At 35.1% G+C, this 14,948-nt stretch overlaps 1 protein-coding gene across 9 annotated transcripts in view; it reads left to right on the plus strand.

Annotated features, from left to right (window-relative positions):
- The window catches only part of LOC108344517 (protein ALWAYS EARLY 3), a 28,761-nt gene that overhangs the window by 6,215 nt on the left and 7,598 nt on the right, over positions 1-14,948 (plus strand). For all 9 annotated transcript variants that reach the window (XM_017582950.2, XM_052871716.1, XM_052871717.1 and 6 more), the window contains 6 exons: positions 158-235; positions 5,101-5,312; positions 5,418-5,468; positions 6,430-6,753; positions 6,837-7,015; positions 7,495-7,777. In XM_017582950.2, the coding sequence (XP_017438439.1) occupies positions 158-235; positions 5,101-5,312; positions 5,418-5,468; positions 6,430-6,753; positions 6,837-7,015; positions 7,495-7,777 (1,127 nt within the window). The remainder of the gene's footprint in view (positions 1-157; positions 236-5,100; positions 5,313-5,417; positions 5,469-6,429; positions 6,754-6,836; positions 7,016-7,494; positions 7,778-14,948) is intronic.

The following is a 14,948-nucleotide window of genomic DNA, read 5'->3' on the forward strand; positions in this document are numbered from 1 at the left end:
CTTGAACTTTGGAATTCATATTGGTTTGCGCTTTACTTCTTTCCCCTGACGACCGCTTTCCTTGGGTTCAAATATTTTCCTGTTATTCTTTCAACTTATAAGTTTTTGTTAATGTTATCATTCACCACTCCCTTTCCCGTTGCTTCTTTCTTTGTAGATGAAGGTTCTGCTTTTGATGCTTTAAAAACTTTGGCTGATTTGTCTTTGATGCTGCCAGTAACAAACCCTGACACTGGTAAGGCACTTAAGTTTAAATATTAATGTTATTATTTAAATGTTTTCTTCTCCCATCTCCCGTAGACCAATCTGAATAAATAATAAGTTTGCTAGTACCGCCGTGTGTGGTTATATGCACCTATCCCCACCCATTCCTTAACCTCATTAGTTGGCATAACCATTCATTTACTCAATGATTTTACAATGGAACTATAATCCGTCATGTAATTTTCTGTTATGAGGGTGGAAGATTTTGTGCATTGTAAGGTTAAAGCAGTCTTTACATTTACAATTTGAATCTTCTATTTAAGAGACATTCTAACTGAAAGTATGTGACTATAAATTCTAGATGTGCATAATAATATGAATGCTTGAAAAACAATTGCTACTAACAAAGGACAGTCATTACTAGTTAAAATTAGAAGGACATACAGAGATACAAGATAAATGATTGTAGCCAAGTAAAATTCCCTTGCCCCAAAACTACAAGCCAAAAACTGAAAGAAAACCACATCCGTGGCTCAATTTTGGTATTAATTGGATCCATAATCCTATCTGTAATGAATGTGCTTTTAAGTATGTCTTTTTCCTAGTGCATACTTTTATGTTATTAGTCTCTTTGTGGCCTATCCTTTTTTATTTCATCATGGTTGCTTCCTTCTGGGATGCACTATTCTATGCATAAGCGTTGAACTGAATGCTTAATTAGTGAACACGCTGAGCTTTTATTGTATTCACTTTAGGGAAATGAAGAAGGTGGATAATAGGTAAAGGTGGGAGGTACATGCAAAGACACTTCATCACCATATTAGTATGTGTTTCAGAAGAAGAAAAATGTTTGGTAAGAGAGTCTATCTGGTGGAGGTGTCCCTTTTATAGGGCTAGATGCAGATGAGTCACCTCCCGGACATCTGAGCATAGCCATGAGGTAATTCTAATGTGAAGTGGCTTCCTTAACTATTGGAAGCCTTAGCTTAAGAGGTGTAAGAAGCCATATAGGGCATCATAGAGTGCATGCTGGATGGTATTTGGGCACTAGATTGTTCCTTGGCCCATCAAAGGATTTAGGCAATCAAGACTGGGCCAAAATTTGTTGCACGTTCCTAGTTGTATGAGAAACCATTATGACAACATAACATTCAAGTGCAGATTTTTCACGAGGTAATAAGGCATTGAGTGTGGTTGGGTTCTAGAGCTATCATCTCATCAATCATATAACCTGTTGCTAACTTGGAAAGGGCCTCCTACTAAGTAGTAACAAAAGTATAATATGAAGAGGAAAAATTGTGATACAATAATAGCAATAAAAGTCCTATTCCCATAATTGAGATCTTCTATATGTTGGGAAGTCCCACATCACTTGTCTTAAACCTTTGAATGTGACTTATACATTTGTTGGACAACTTCGCTTAATGCTAATTTTTTTCAACATGGTATCAAAGCCTTTGGTAAACAACTTGGCTTAATGCTAATTGGTTTTAAAATGAAATCTGACACTATATGGATTACACAATGACATTTGACCAGGTTAAAAGACAAAAGTTATTATTTACCACTGCCCCCTCTTGACAACATCTGCCAATGTCTTTCTTCCCTCTTCCTTTCCATAGAGTAAAAGCCATACAATCTAGTCTTCTCATTCATGTTTCCAATGGTCTTCTTTATGTGTTCAAATTACCTTAATTGGCTATCTGTTATGTTTTTTATCAATTTGTGTTACACCAATATATCCTTGTATACAGTTATTTTGTATCTTTCCTTTTCATGTGGCCACATATTCGTCTTACCACTCTTGTTTATGCTACTTCGGTCTTTTCTTTTGCCCCTTTAAAGTCCAACATTCACTACCATAGATATACAACAATATAATGAAGTTTCACTTTTAGCTTGGTAGGTCATTTTGCAATCGCAGAAACACTCGATGACTTTCTCCATGTAGCCATCCTGTTTGTATCCTGTATGACATTCTCAAATATTTCCCCGTAATAGAATGACATCTCTCAGTTTTACTCATAGAACATATTCCTTTTGTCTTTTGCTACGTAAGTGAAAACCCTTTGTTTCCAACAAAGCCTGTCTCTAAAGCTCAAATTTAAAGTTAACTGTTACCCTTGATTTTTCAATTAAAGCTGTCATCTGCAAAAAAAAATACAGTATGGAATTATCTCTTGTATGCCCCTAGTACGCAAATAGACTATATTCTTTTATGGAGAAGAAAAAGATGTGGAGATTATGGGTTGTATGAGAATTGCATACAGAATATGTGATTTTATGGAGAACAATTAGTCTATTGTCAAATACCCAGGCAGATTTGGAGCAGAAGATATTATGGCAAGAGATGATTCATCTAAACTTTCTATGGAATGCTCCTCTATTGACATGGAATGCACATGACTGTTAAATTATGAGTAGAATAGTCTCTAGGGGTTGCTTCAATGTAGGTGACAAAGAGGCCTTTCTAGAACTCAAGGAGAAAGAACTGAAGAATTAAGACAATGAATAACCAAAACTTGAGAAATAGAATCTGGTTCTATAGGAGAGGTAAATGTCTAAGAATGTGACATTAGACATGTGGAAGCATGTGGCTACTGAAAATCTGAAATAATGTCCCTGTGGAGTTCCAACCGATTAGCAAAATAGCCAGATCACTGCCGTCCAACATTAACTTTCAGTGGTACTGTGTCAATCACAGACGTGAGTGCACCCATTGGCTGCGAAACGAAGTGTTTCATGTTGTTACTGAAGGTTATTATAGTCATCCACCTTAATGTTCAGGGTCTGGTCCATGAGGACATGGGGACAAATCCAATTTCTTTTTCTTCTTTCCCTATTTTATTGTATTTTTCTGGGCTCATTAATGCTGAAAAGAAATTATGTTAGAAATGTGGGGGAATAAAACAGTTAGGATATTGATTAATTTGTTATCATGTTAACGTGTTAAATAAGTAGGAGGATGTAAGGAGAAAGGATTATGCTAATTTTTATCATTTGTAAATTGAGCATTAGCTCTTTGTGAAGGGGGAGACTCTTAGATGAGAGGTTGCTCTCCTACTCTGTTCTTTTCTTACTATACAATGAAGTCTCTGTTTTCTTTTGTATTTCTTATTCTTGGTTCACGTAACTTATTTCCGTGTTCAACTTACACTTTTGGGCTTGGTCCACTAGATAAGAAATTGAGCCCCCTATATGTAATTCCAACTCAGCTTTTTTGGCCTCTTTTCCCAACTTATTGACCTATTTGAGTTGTTTTTCTTTTGTTGCTGTTCTTGATTTTTTCTTGGTCCATCCACCAATTTTATCTCTTCCCTGCCACCATGATTTCTTTCTCTGGCCTCTTGATTTGATCCCCAGAACTTCATCTTTACATCTGATATCCTTTTCCTTCAAACATTGGAAACAGAAACTTGGTGGGTTCTGCCATTCATGCGTTGGCCAAACTTGAGACTTGAATTGCTTGAGGAAGATAATCCCTCAACAATGTATATTGATAATACTGAATTTTAATCAAATTAATGGGATGGGAATACTGTCCCGATTTATGGACACAAATTAGATCTGTACAAAAAGGTAATATGAGAAACTAAAACATTCATATCTCAACACCCCTCAATCAGGAGCATATAAATTATTTGCTTCAAGCTTGGTACATATAGCAAATTGTTTGTACTTCGAGACACTTGATGTATATATCATTCAGTTGATTGTTAGAGTTTATAAATGAAGCAGTGACTTCCCTGGAAGTGATCTTCTCATGGATAGTAACAATCTATATTTGTGTTTAGTCCTGTTGAAATGTAATAAGTTTATTTTATTCATGTGTGTAAACCCAACTTTAGGGTTAGGGTTGTATTCTGCCCTCCTTGGTACTCTATAAATAGAGTAGCAAAGCTATACATATCAAGACACATTAATCCACTATTTTTTTAGTTATTTTTAAGCTCTTCAAGTAGTCCATCATGAAGACTAGATTAGATGCTATAAGTCGAGCTATTTAGCTGTCAAAAATGAGTTTCATTGGCTCAATTTGCAAAAGCTTGAGCTCGATAAGGACTTTTTAAACCAGATAATTCATGTGTGGTAATGGCCATAGCTTGATATCTAGCCTTCACACTAGATCTAATCACAATGTTTTGCTTCTTGCTTTTACAAGAACTAAGATTTCCTCCAATTAGAATACTATATCGAGTTTTTTCTGCGGTTACTGGGAGATCTACCCTATTGCTCATCTGTGTAAGCAAGATGTGTTATTTTTTTGACCAACTAACCTACTATCTAATTATCACTGACAAACCAAAGGATGTGTCATCATAAGACTTCGGTTGACCAGCAGTCCTTGACAGCAGCTGCATGGTGGAATTCCTTGCATTTAGATACACATATGCCAACTTAAGAATCAGAATAATGTGTGAAATATTGCTTAATATGTTCATTTTATTGTCATAATCTGGATAATGTCAGGGAGACAAACGGACTAATTACAATACAGATTACACAAAATCTCAACAAGAATACTCATTATGCAACTCTTTCTTCAGTAGTTTATGAACTGAGCTCAGCTTTTTAGTCTGCAGAATAATAGACTTCGTAGCCTGGTATTACTCTTTTAGTGGTATACTAATTTAAAATAATTTTTTAGATGCTTCTCTCTGTTGATATTCCTTTCCTTTTGCACTGTTTTGCCTTGTAATTTTCTCCCTGTATTCTGTATCTTCCTGCAATGTACTTAACAAACTTCATAGAATGGCAATATCTGTTTCAATTTGTCTTCATCGAGTTCCTTCCACCCCTGCTAAAGAAAATATCTATTTATTGTATGGAAAATCCTTTTTTTGTCTATACTTTATGATTGTTTAAATATTTTCTGTACTGTTTTCTGTGTGTCAGAGTCATCTGCACAGTTCAAGGAAGGGAATCGTGATGTTGTCGATGAATCTAAAATGGAAGCACATAAAGTATTTATTAAGATTGAAAGCAGTGCTTCAAGTAAGTTTCCCAAGGTTTTTTCTGATAATGGAGTTGTTGTACCTGAAGCAGAGGGAACACTCCAGCTTAATGCAGGATTCAGAAAAAGGAAACAAAAATCTTTTAACTTGAAAGTAAGAATTGTTTATTTTCCAGTATCAATTTTGTGGTTCCTTATTTAATATTTTCTGTGATATGGACTCGTTCCATGCAAGTATGATGTATTTTGTTTGTTGCAGAATGATGAAACTCAAACTGGTTCTCATTTAAGTGGTTCCCAGAAAACCAAGGTATGCAATTATTGATTATTAAAGCTATAATGATATATAATTTGGTTCCCAGACCTTATTTTGTTCCTTTTTAAATTGGGATTAAAAAAATAGGATAAAGTATCTCATTCTAGCACAAAAGCTGAGTTTCGAACCCTTGGTCAAGGTATATGTGAAGAACTAAAGATGGAAGTAATTTTGTATGACCATAAAATCAAGGCAAACATTCTTATGCAATGATACTATGAGAATAAGTCGGTTATGACCATTGCCTATAATCTAGTGTAGCAAGGCAGGACCAAACATATCTAAATAGATATACACTTCATAGAAAATAATCTAAACATGGACGTTGTGTTTGCTCATGTCACTACAAGACTTCAGATGGTAGACATTTTCACTAAGGGGTTTCCTCATGGTAGATTCTAGGATCTTGTAAACAAGATAAGATTGATTGATATTCATTTACCAATTTGATGGATAATGTTATAAAGAGTGGTTTATGTCTTAATCTTTCTATTTATTTCAACATATTTTGTTTCCTTGTTTTAGAGAGATTCATTGTTACACATGGAAGAACTAAGAATGTAATTGGCGTGGTTATTATCAATGAATTTATTCCTTGTTTTCCTCTGTAGTTCAAGTACTAAAGCTTTTAGGAGTTCTGTGTTGGGTTACATGTTGGATATAAAACCAGCCTTTGCCTAAAATTTTGAGTTGTAAGATGATGGCTCATCAATGGTTATATTACATTTGTATCTATCATATTTCATGTTGCATTATCTAATTACTTTCCCTTTCTATTTTGACTTTTCATATATTTCTAGTTTTCTTTCCTGTATTTCATTACCCATAGATCTTTGATGCCGCCTTGCTTTGCAAAAACGTATCTCCAGTTTTATTTGCACCTGATGTTGTTTTGTATATTACTATACTTTAATGTTCCTACTTACAGTGTGCACCTTTTCTCTCTTCGTTTTAGCCTACTGATGAGGTGAAGAAATCCTTGGTTAAAGGTAAGCGGTCATCTATTTCTACACCACATCCAAGACAACTAAAAGCGGCGAAATCCCCCGGAAATCTGTCTTCAGGTTCTAATGACAAAAGGGAAAGGAATGATTCATCTTTTTCCCCCATAAAGGTTTCATCTACTAATCAAGTCATTCCATTAGACAGAGGAAGGCCAAGAAGAAAAATGGAGAAACCAAAACCAATGACACAAGATTTGGTGGTGTCCAGAAATACTTTTAGCAGTCAACATAATAAACCCATTGCTTCACTCCCAGATGGTTCTTTTAGTCAAAAGGTTAATAATCTGTCATTTGTACTGTGGCATCAATTGATTTCTTTGTCTATATTAGGAAAGTAATTTTACTTTTGTTATCATAGGGAAAGCTTATCAATTGTCTGTCATCATATCAAATGAGGCGATGGTGCACTTTTGAGTGGTTTTATAGTGCTATCGATTACCCATGGTTTTCAAAGAGAGAGTTTGTGGAGTACTTAGACCATGTTGGATTGGGTCATGTTCCTAGATTGACTCGTATTGAGTGGGGCGTCATCAGAAGGTATTTAATTTGAAATGTTTAAATGTTACTTCATTCTACACTATCATTGCATTCATGATTAAGTGAGTGTTTGGAAAAACTTCTACAAGTTTGTGGCGGTTGAAGAAAATTTCATATTAGCTTTTTTTAGCTTGTTTCATTGAACTGTTTGGTGAAGCTTATCAAAATAAGCACCTTTTAGATCATTTCAACAAAATTCATGGTTAAATTTATGATGCAAGTTCTGATATTATTGGATAAGCATTTTAGTCGTTACCCAAGTGCATCCAAGACTATTAGATATATAAAATCATTCATATACCTCCACTTGATGGCTTAAGTTTCTGAGTTTAGTTTTTTAGTGACATGGTATTAGAGGTTTTATGATGAAGCGGTCATGAGTTTTTAATCTTTGCACCCAACATTCTTATAATTCTTGTGATTTTGGGTTGAGTTGGTATTGGATAAATGACTTCATATGCATGCTACTCTTTATGCAGTTCTCTTGGCAGACCAAGAAGATTTTCAGAGCAATTTTTGACAGAAGAGAAGCATAAACTTCATGAATACCGGGAATCTGTTAGATCACATTATGCTGAAATTCTTGCTGGTACCAAGGAAGGACTTCCTACTGATTTGGCCCAACCTTTAATTGTTGGGCAGCGTGTTATTGCTATTCATCCGAAGACAAGAGAGATTCATGATGGAAGTGTACTAACTGTTGATCATTGTAGGTATAGGGTTCAGTTTGACCAACCGGAACTCGGGGTTGAATTTGTCATGGTATGCTTTCTTCTCTTTTAACAAATGATAATGGGAGGAAGAAGGAAATGTAGTGGCTGCCTAAACTGTTGTTTTATTATTGTACTTGAAAAGAATATATACGAGGAAAAGAGCTTGAAAGACCTTAATTTAGATATCTCTGCTGATTATATATAACGATCAATGGCTTACAATAAAATCTTAAGAAAAGAGAGAAATTTCCCATGGGATTCTAGGTTACATGTAGATAAAACAAAAAATAGCTTTTGCTGAGAAGATAAAGTAAACTATTCTAACACTCTCTCTCAAGCTAGAACATACAAATTGTACTTTCTAATCTTGGAAATATAAGTTGAATGTAAGCTCCCCTCAAGGATTTTCTCAAAACATCTGGAAGCTGATCATTGGAGCCAACAAACTTGGTGCAAATTTCCTTGGACAAAACTCTTTTCGAAAAGGATGACAGTCAATTCCTTGGACAATACATCCTCAGTTCTTGAATTTCACAAAACCTCTGTTAGAGAAATTTTTTATCCACAAATGTTTCTTGAAGTTCACAAATGAGTGATGTCATTGCCCTATATTTAGCTTCAACATTTGGTTGAACAATTACATTATGTTTCTTGCTTTTTCAAGAAATAACATTCATTCCAATGAAAATACAATATCAAGTAAAACACTTGTATGTAGGAGACCATGCCCAATCAACAATACAATATCCAGATATTTGGTTACTTCCTTTGACTTCATAAAGTAAACCTTGTCCTAGAGCCTTTTCAAGTATCTGAGTATGCGAAGCACAACATTCTAATGATCAGTGCGAGGAGTTTGCGTAAATTAACTAACCGTTTAAACTACAAAATATATGATAGGCTTAGTAACGGTAAGGTAATAAGTTTTCCCTCAAGTCTTTGGATCTGATAATGGCTCAGTTTATTCTACCATTATGTTTGGTTTTGACTCATAGGACGATCCAGAGGTCTACAATCAATCATTCATGTTTCTTTCAAGATTTCTAACATTTTTTTTTAGAAATAAAAATATCTTCTTTTGATTGAGTCACTTCAATGCCTAGGAAGTATAAGGCACAGAAGATCTTTAGTTTGAACGTGTTTGCACAAATATTGCTTTAACTAATCAATTTTTGGTTGCATCATTCCTTGGGATAATTATATAATCATCATACTCAATTAGATAAACACATTTTCTAGGAGATGTATGGCAATAAAAGATTGAATAATCAATTTCATTTTACTTTAGCCTAAAGATTTGAATAATATGACTAGACTGCCCAAACCAATCATGTGGAAATTGCTTGAGACCATGGAGAGACGATCTCAATTTACAAACCAAACCAAACTTCCCTTGAGCAAAAAAAGTAGGAGATTACTCCATGTAAGTGTTCTCCTCGAGATCACCATGAAGAACATCATTCTTAATATTTAATTGATGAAGAGGTCATCGCGTGAAGAGACGAACCAGATCTAGTGATCGTCGGACGGAGCAGTGACGACGAACGACGGCGAATAGCGGCGGACAAATGTGAGATGGCAGAGAACCAAGTTGAAGAGCTTTAAACTGCAGTTGACAGCTGCAGGTAGTGACAAGACAACCGCGGACAACGGCAAAGGGCACCGGACAGATGCAAACGACAATGACAATGCTGGTAGACAACCCAGGACAAAAACTAGAGCAGGATGAACCTGCTCTGATACCAACTTGAGATTAAAAACTGATAAAAATATATTCTTGAGGGCTTAACAGATCCCTTTCATTATCTTCTATATATATTGAAAAAGCAAGAGTACATGGAACACCAAGAGTCTGCACTAGACCTCTAGATACAGAACTAGGTACTACTCATTACTGGTCTAGCAGACTAGCCTTAATGATGATATGTAACAGTAATTATTCTAACATAATCCAAATTATATATCTAACTATCATTGTAATCCAAACCATATATTTAAGTATGACTGTTAGGTTTCTAGATAGAGGAAACCAAGAAAACAACTGCAAACTCCTAAACTCACTGAATAGATCTCGTATTATTGATTCTAGGCAACAAGTATCGCATGAATGCTTCCAAGGGACAATGTTCCCCTTCCCACAGGAATCCAATTATCCTATCAACAATTCTGAAACATTAAAAACTATCCCCTTGCATACAAAGGCCCCACTCTATATAGAAAGTCTCACTCAACCTAACAACCCAACTAACATACTTTTTAATATGTTTCCTCCTATCATACACATAACATATCCTACCAATATCCCTTTTGGAGGCAAGAATATCCTAGGAAGTCATATTTGATGGCTTTTCGGAAAATTCCTTGGATGATAGTTGGGAACTTAACACTTATGATTTTCTTATTGCTCTAAGAAAAGGAACATGGTCTTGTACTATGTATCCCTTTTCTCAATTTGTGTCCATTGAATGCCTTTCTATTTAACGCCTGAGTTTTTTCTCTGCTTTCAATGCAGTTCAAGTCCCTACACCATCTGAAGAAGTGCTGAAGGATGAGAACTAAGTTTTGAAGTCATGAATGAAAAATGAGTGTCTTAGAAAAAATCTAGAGATGAGTAAACAAATGTGTAGGTAGTCAGCAATAATTATGGAATTACTTTTCTTGACAATACATTGGTATTTAAAGGAAATAAATCTCTGGACATAAAGACTCTAAATCTGGAGCAAATCTACCCAATAAACTCTTAATCCCAATCCCTTAATTTCAATAATTGGAGATTGTTGACAAGGCACAAGATGAAAAGGTTGTGGGATGCAAGTAGATTTATAATGTAAAGTATTTGTTGTGCACCACATGCCACAAAAGCCCAAAAGCAATGAGAAAAAAGAGTGCAACTTTGGTTGGGAATCACACCTGTTGAGAACAAACAAACAGAACTGTGAATTAACGTTTTGTCTTATTATGTTATGCAATAACGAGGAGGTAGAAGTTCTTATATCAGGCAATTACAAATTAGTTAGAAGCACGATAACTTTTGTCTTATTGTACAAAATAGTTTAACAAAAGGTATAATCATTCATACATCAGCTGACAAGATAACTACCACTAGACAATCTAACCAAATACACGATGCTAATAAGCCACATGTTCTATCAGATGATCTAAGCTATTACAGTTCTTATGGAACAAAACCACAGTTTTGGGAGTGATGAAAGTAGTTTCACGGTGAATAAGGGTTAATACGGTAGACTTGAGGTGAAGCTCATTTACTTAGCCCACTCTAGACCTACATAGCATATGTTATGAGTGTGGTCAGCTATAAACAAAATCCTTCAATATTTGAAGACAAGCTTGATATGGGTTTATTGTTTAAGAATAATGCAAAGTGAAATATGGAGGTGTATACTGAAGCATATTGTGTAGGGTTTGTTACTAATAAGAGTCCAATTCAAGATATTGCATGTTCTTGGATGGAAACTTGATGACTTGGAGAAGTAAAAAACAAAATGTATTTACAAGGTCTAATGCAATGACTAAATTCTGAGCTATGATGCGAGGGGTGTGTGAACTGTTATGATTGAAAATGATCTTAAAGTGAAATGTGAAGAACCTATGATTCTCTAGTTTGATGATAAATCACATGTTAACATTGTTCACAATTGAGTTCAACATGATAGAACCAAACACTTCATTAACAAAATCTAGATAATGACCTTATCACTGCTTCCTACATCACATCCTGACTTACATTTGTTTAAAAAAGGTCTTCCCATAGAACAATTTCATGATCTTACATGCAGGCTGAGAATGACATATATTCATTCATCAATTTTAGGGAGGAGTCTTGGCTTATTAAGAAATATTATGTTGAGTCACTAGTAGTTATTAATGATCTTTATCTTTTATCTTCAGTTACTTTGTTATTAATCTTTATTTGTATTTTGGACTTAATCCATATTTTCCTTATTATGAATGTAGTACCTTATGTGTATTTACTACATAAAGGAGATTAATCCCATATAGTTTTTACAATATTCATTATGATATCTAGAACCAAAGGTTCTTTTGGAAAAAAATTCCGTCACCTTCACCACGAAAATTGTTGTCGTCGTTGGAGTTGTTGCAATCTCCTCCCGTCAACATCGTCGGAGCTCCAATTTCCACTGACAACCATACAATTTTGATCGTCTTTGCTAGGTGACCACTGTGCCATCAACGATGCCTTCGTCGGGGCTCCCACGCGCCCTCATATGCCCCTCGAAGTTCCAAATTTGCGCCCTTTCTCTGTCACGTGACGACATGTCCCAACTCTTCTCCGACAGCGATTTAGAGTGTCGAGGTCACCATTTTGTCCTCTTTCAGGATCTATGATTGGTGCCTTGATTAGGCCACAAGATTGACAGGTGTTATGCATTACATGGATGTCTTCCTCGAATCTGCTATTGTTGTTCAGATTTATCCCCCCTCACAATCACATCTTGTGGATCCTTCTTCATCTAATATCACCGACAAATCTATTATTATCAATAACTTTTTCAAATGATACGAGGATCAACAACTTTCTAGTTCACTTTTGTTGGTCTGACTCAATCTTCTTTGGTCTTTGGGTTCTCGACTCAGGAGCCACATATCACATTATTGGTGACAAATCTTTGTTTTCATCTTTATTCTCTCCAGATAATTTACCTTCTGTTCAATGACTTATGCATCTAGGGTTTTAGCTCATGGTATTGAGACTGTTACCCTTTTTCCTTTTTTATCAATTGATAATGTTCTTTATGTCCTTGGATCTCTTTTTAACTTATTATCCATTAGTAGTCTAACATATTTTCTTGATTGTGTTAAACATTCTGTTTGTTTACAGGACTGAAGTTCAAGATAGGTGATTTGATCGGATGTGAGTCTCATGGTCTTTATCATCTCTACTCGTCTACACATGTTGGCGTAGTTATAGAGTCTTCATCTCTTCTTTCTGCTCAGTTTGGTTATCTCAGTCTTGTCAAATTGTTGTAGCTTGTTCCCGGCTTATCCAAGTTATCCAGTTTGGCGTGAGTCGTGTCAATTAGGCTAAGCATAGTTGTAGTTCCTTTCCTCATAGAGTCTCCCAACGTGCTTCGTCTATTTTTTCCTTACTTCAATCTGACATTTGGGGACCTAGTCGTCTTAACTCTAACTTAGGTTTTTAATAATTTGTTACTTTTATCATGATTATTCCAGATGTACTTGGTTGTTTTCAATAAAAAATTGTTTTGAATTATTTCATATATTGCAATCTTTTTTTAAAGAAATTAAAACTTGGTTTGGTGTCTCTATTCAAACTTTGCGAAATGATAATGGTCGCAAATATCTTTCCTATTCTCTTAAACAATTTATGGTTTCTCATGGCATTCTCTATCAAACTTCATGTGCTTATACACCTCAGCAAAATGGAGGTGGTTGAGCGCAAAAATAGATATCTTACTGCAATAACTCGCACTCTTTTAATTCATGATAAGGTTCCTCAATATTTTTAGGATGATGCTATTCTTACTTCATGTTTTCTCATTAATCGCATGCCCTATTCAGTTTTAGATGATAAAATACCTCATTTTATTTTATTTTCTCATGAACCTCTTCATCCCTTACCTCTAAAAGTTTTTGGGTCTACATGTTTTGTTCATAATTTGTCTTGGTCTTGATAAGTTATATCCTCGATCATACAAATTTGTGTTTTTAGGATTTACTTGATCACAAAAAGGATACAAATGTTTTTCTCTTTCTCTTCACCACTATTTTGTTTCTACTAATGTCATCTTCAATGAATCTTCTTTTTATTTTAATGGTCATTCTTCTTTTGATATGACTTCATCTAATACAGTCAATATTCCTTTTATTTGTGGTCCTCCAATTGTGCCTTGTCCACCACCACCATCATATTCTCTTCCACCACCACTTCAGGTTTATAGTTACAAATATTGTTCTCAACAACCACTAGGTGACTCAATCCAAGTGCAAACTACTTTGTCTTCTCTTGGCTTTGACATATGAGTCTGATCTTCTAGTTGTCCTTCGAAAAGGTATCTGTTCTACCCGTAATCCCTCTCCAAATTATATTGTTTTGAGTTATTATAGATTATCTTCACCTATTTATATATGTCTTTCGTCTATTTCTTCTGTGACCATTCCAAAATCTGTCAGTGATGCCTTAGCCCATCTTGGTTGACGTCAGGCCATGCTAGATGAACTAAGTGCTTTTCAGAATAGGGAAATCTATAATTAGTTCCAGGTGGGTTTTTGCTATCACAGTTTGTCCTAATGATACTATTGATCGCCTCAAAGCCCGTCTTATGGCCAAAGGCTAAACACAAATTTTTTGGGTTGGATTATGGTGATACCTTTTCTCTAGTGGTAAAGATGGCTTCTGTTTGTTTGTTTATAGCCATGATTGCTCTTCAACAATGACCTATTTACCACCTGGATGTCAAAAATGCATTGTTTAATGGAGATTTGCAAGAAGAAATTTATATGGAGCAACTTTCAGGATTTGTTGCTCAAGGGGAGTCTTATGGGTTGCTATGTCGTCTTTGCAAATCCTTATATGACACAAAACCAGTCTCCTAGGGCCTTCTTTGGAAAATTTAGAAACCTTCAAAAATTTGTTATGACTCGGTGTGAGACAGATCATTCAATCTTTTATCGCCACTCGAGTATTGAATTTGTCTACTTGATAGTATATGTTGATAACATCGTTCTTACAGGTAGTGACCACTATGACATCTCCCGGATAAAACAACATCTTTGTCACCATTTTCAAACCAAAGATCTTTGCAAACTCAGTTATTTCTTTGGTATTGAGGTAGCACAATCCAACAATGGTATTGTTATATCTCAAAGGAAGTATGCATTGAATATTTTTGAAGAAACTAGGTTGATGAATTCAAAAATGATTGATAAACCCCTAGATCCTGTTGGAAGTCACACATCGATTAGAAATAAGGCAAATTTACAGTATTTAAGTGTGTACAAACCTCATCTTATAAGTCAATTTTATAGGGTTGAGTTATTCTTAAAGTCTACTTCTTAACATGATATCAGAGTCATTGTTAGAGCCTATCTTAACGAAATTTGTTGTTTGTTGGGCACGCTATCGGGTTGCTATCAGATCATCCATTAATGTTAAGTCCCACGATCGAGATGTATATAACTCGACGTGAGGAATGTATATTGGAAGTCCCACATTGACT

This window comes from Vigna angularis, chromosome 1, assembly GCF_016808095.1.
Source record: "Vigna angularis cultivar LongXiaoDou No.4 chromosome 1, ASM1680809v1, whole genome shotgun sequence".
Lineage (NCBI taxonomy): Eukaryota > Viridiplantae > Streptophyta > Magnoliopsida > Fabales > Fabaceae > Vigna > Vigna angularis.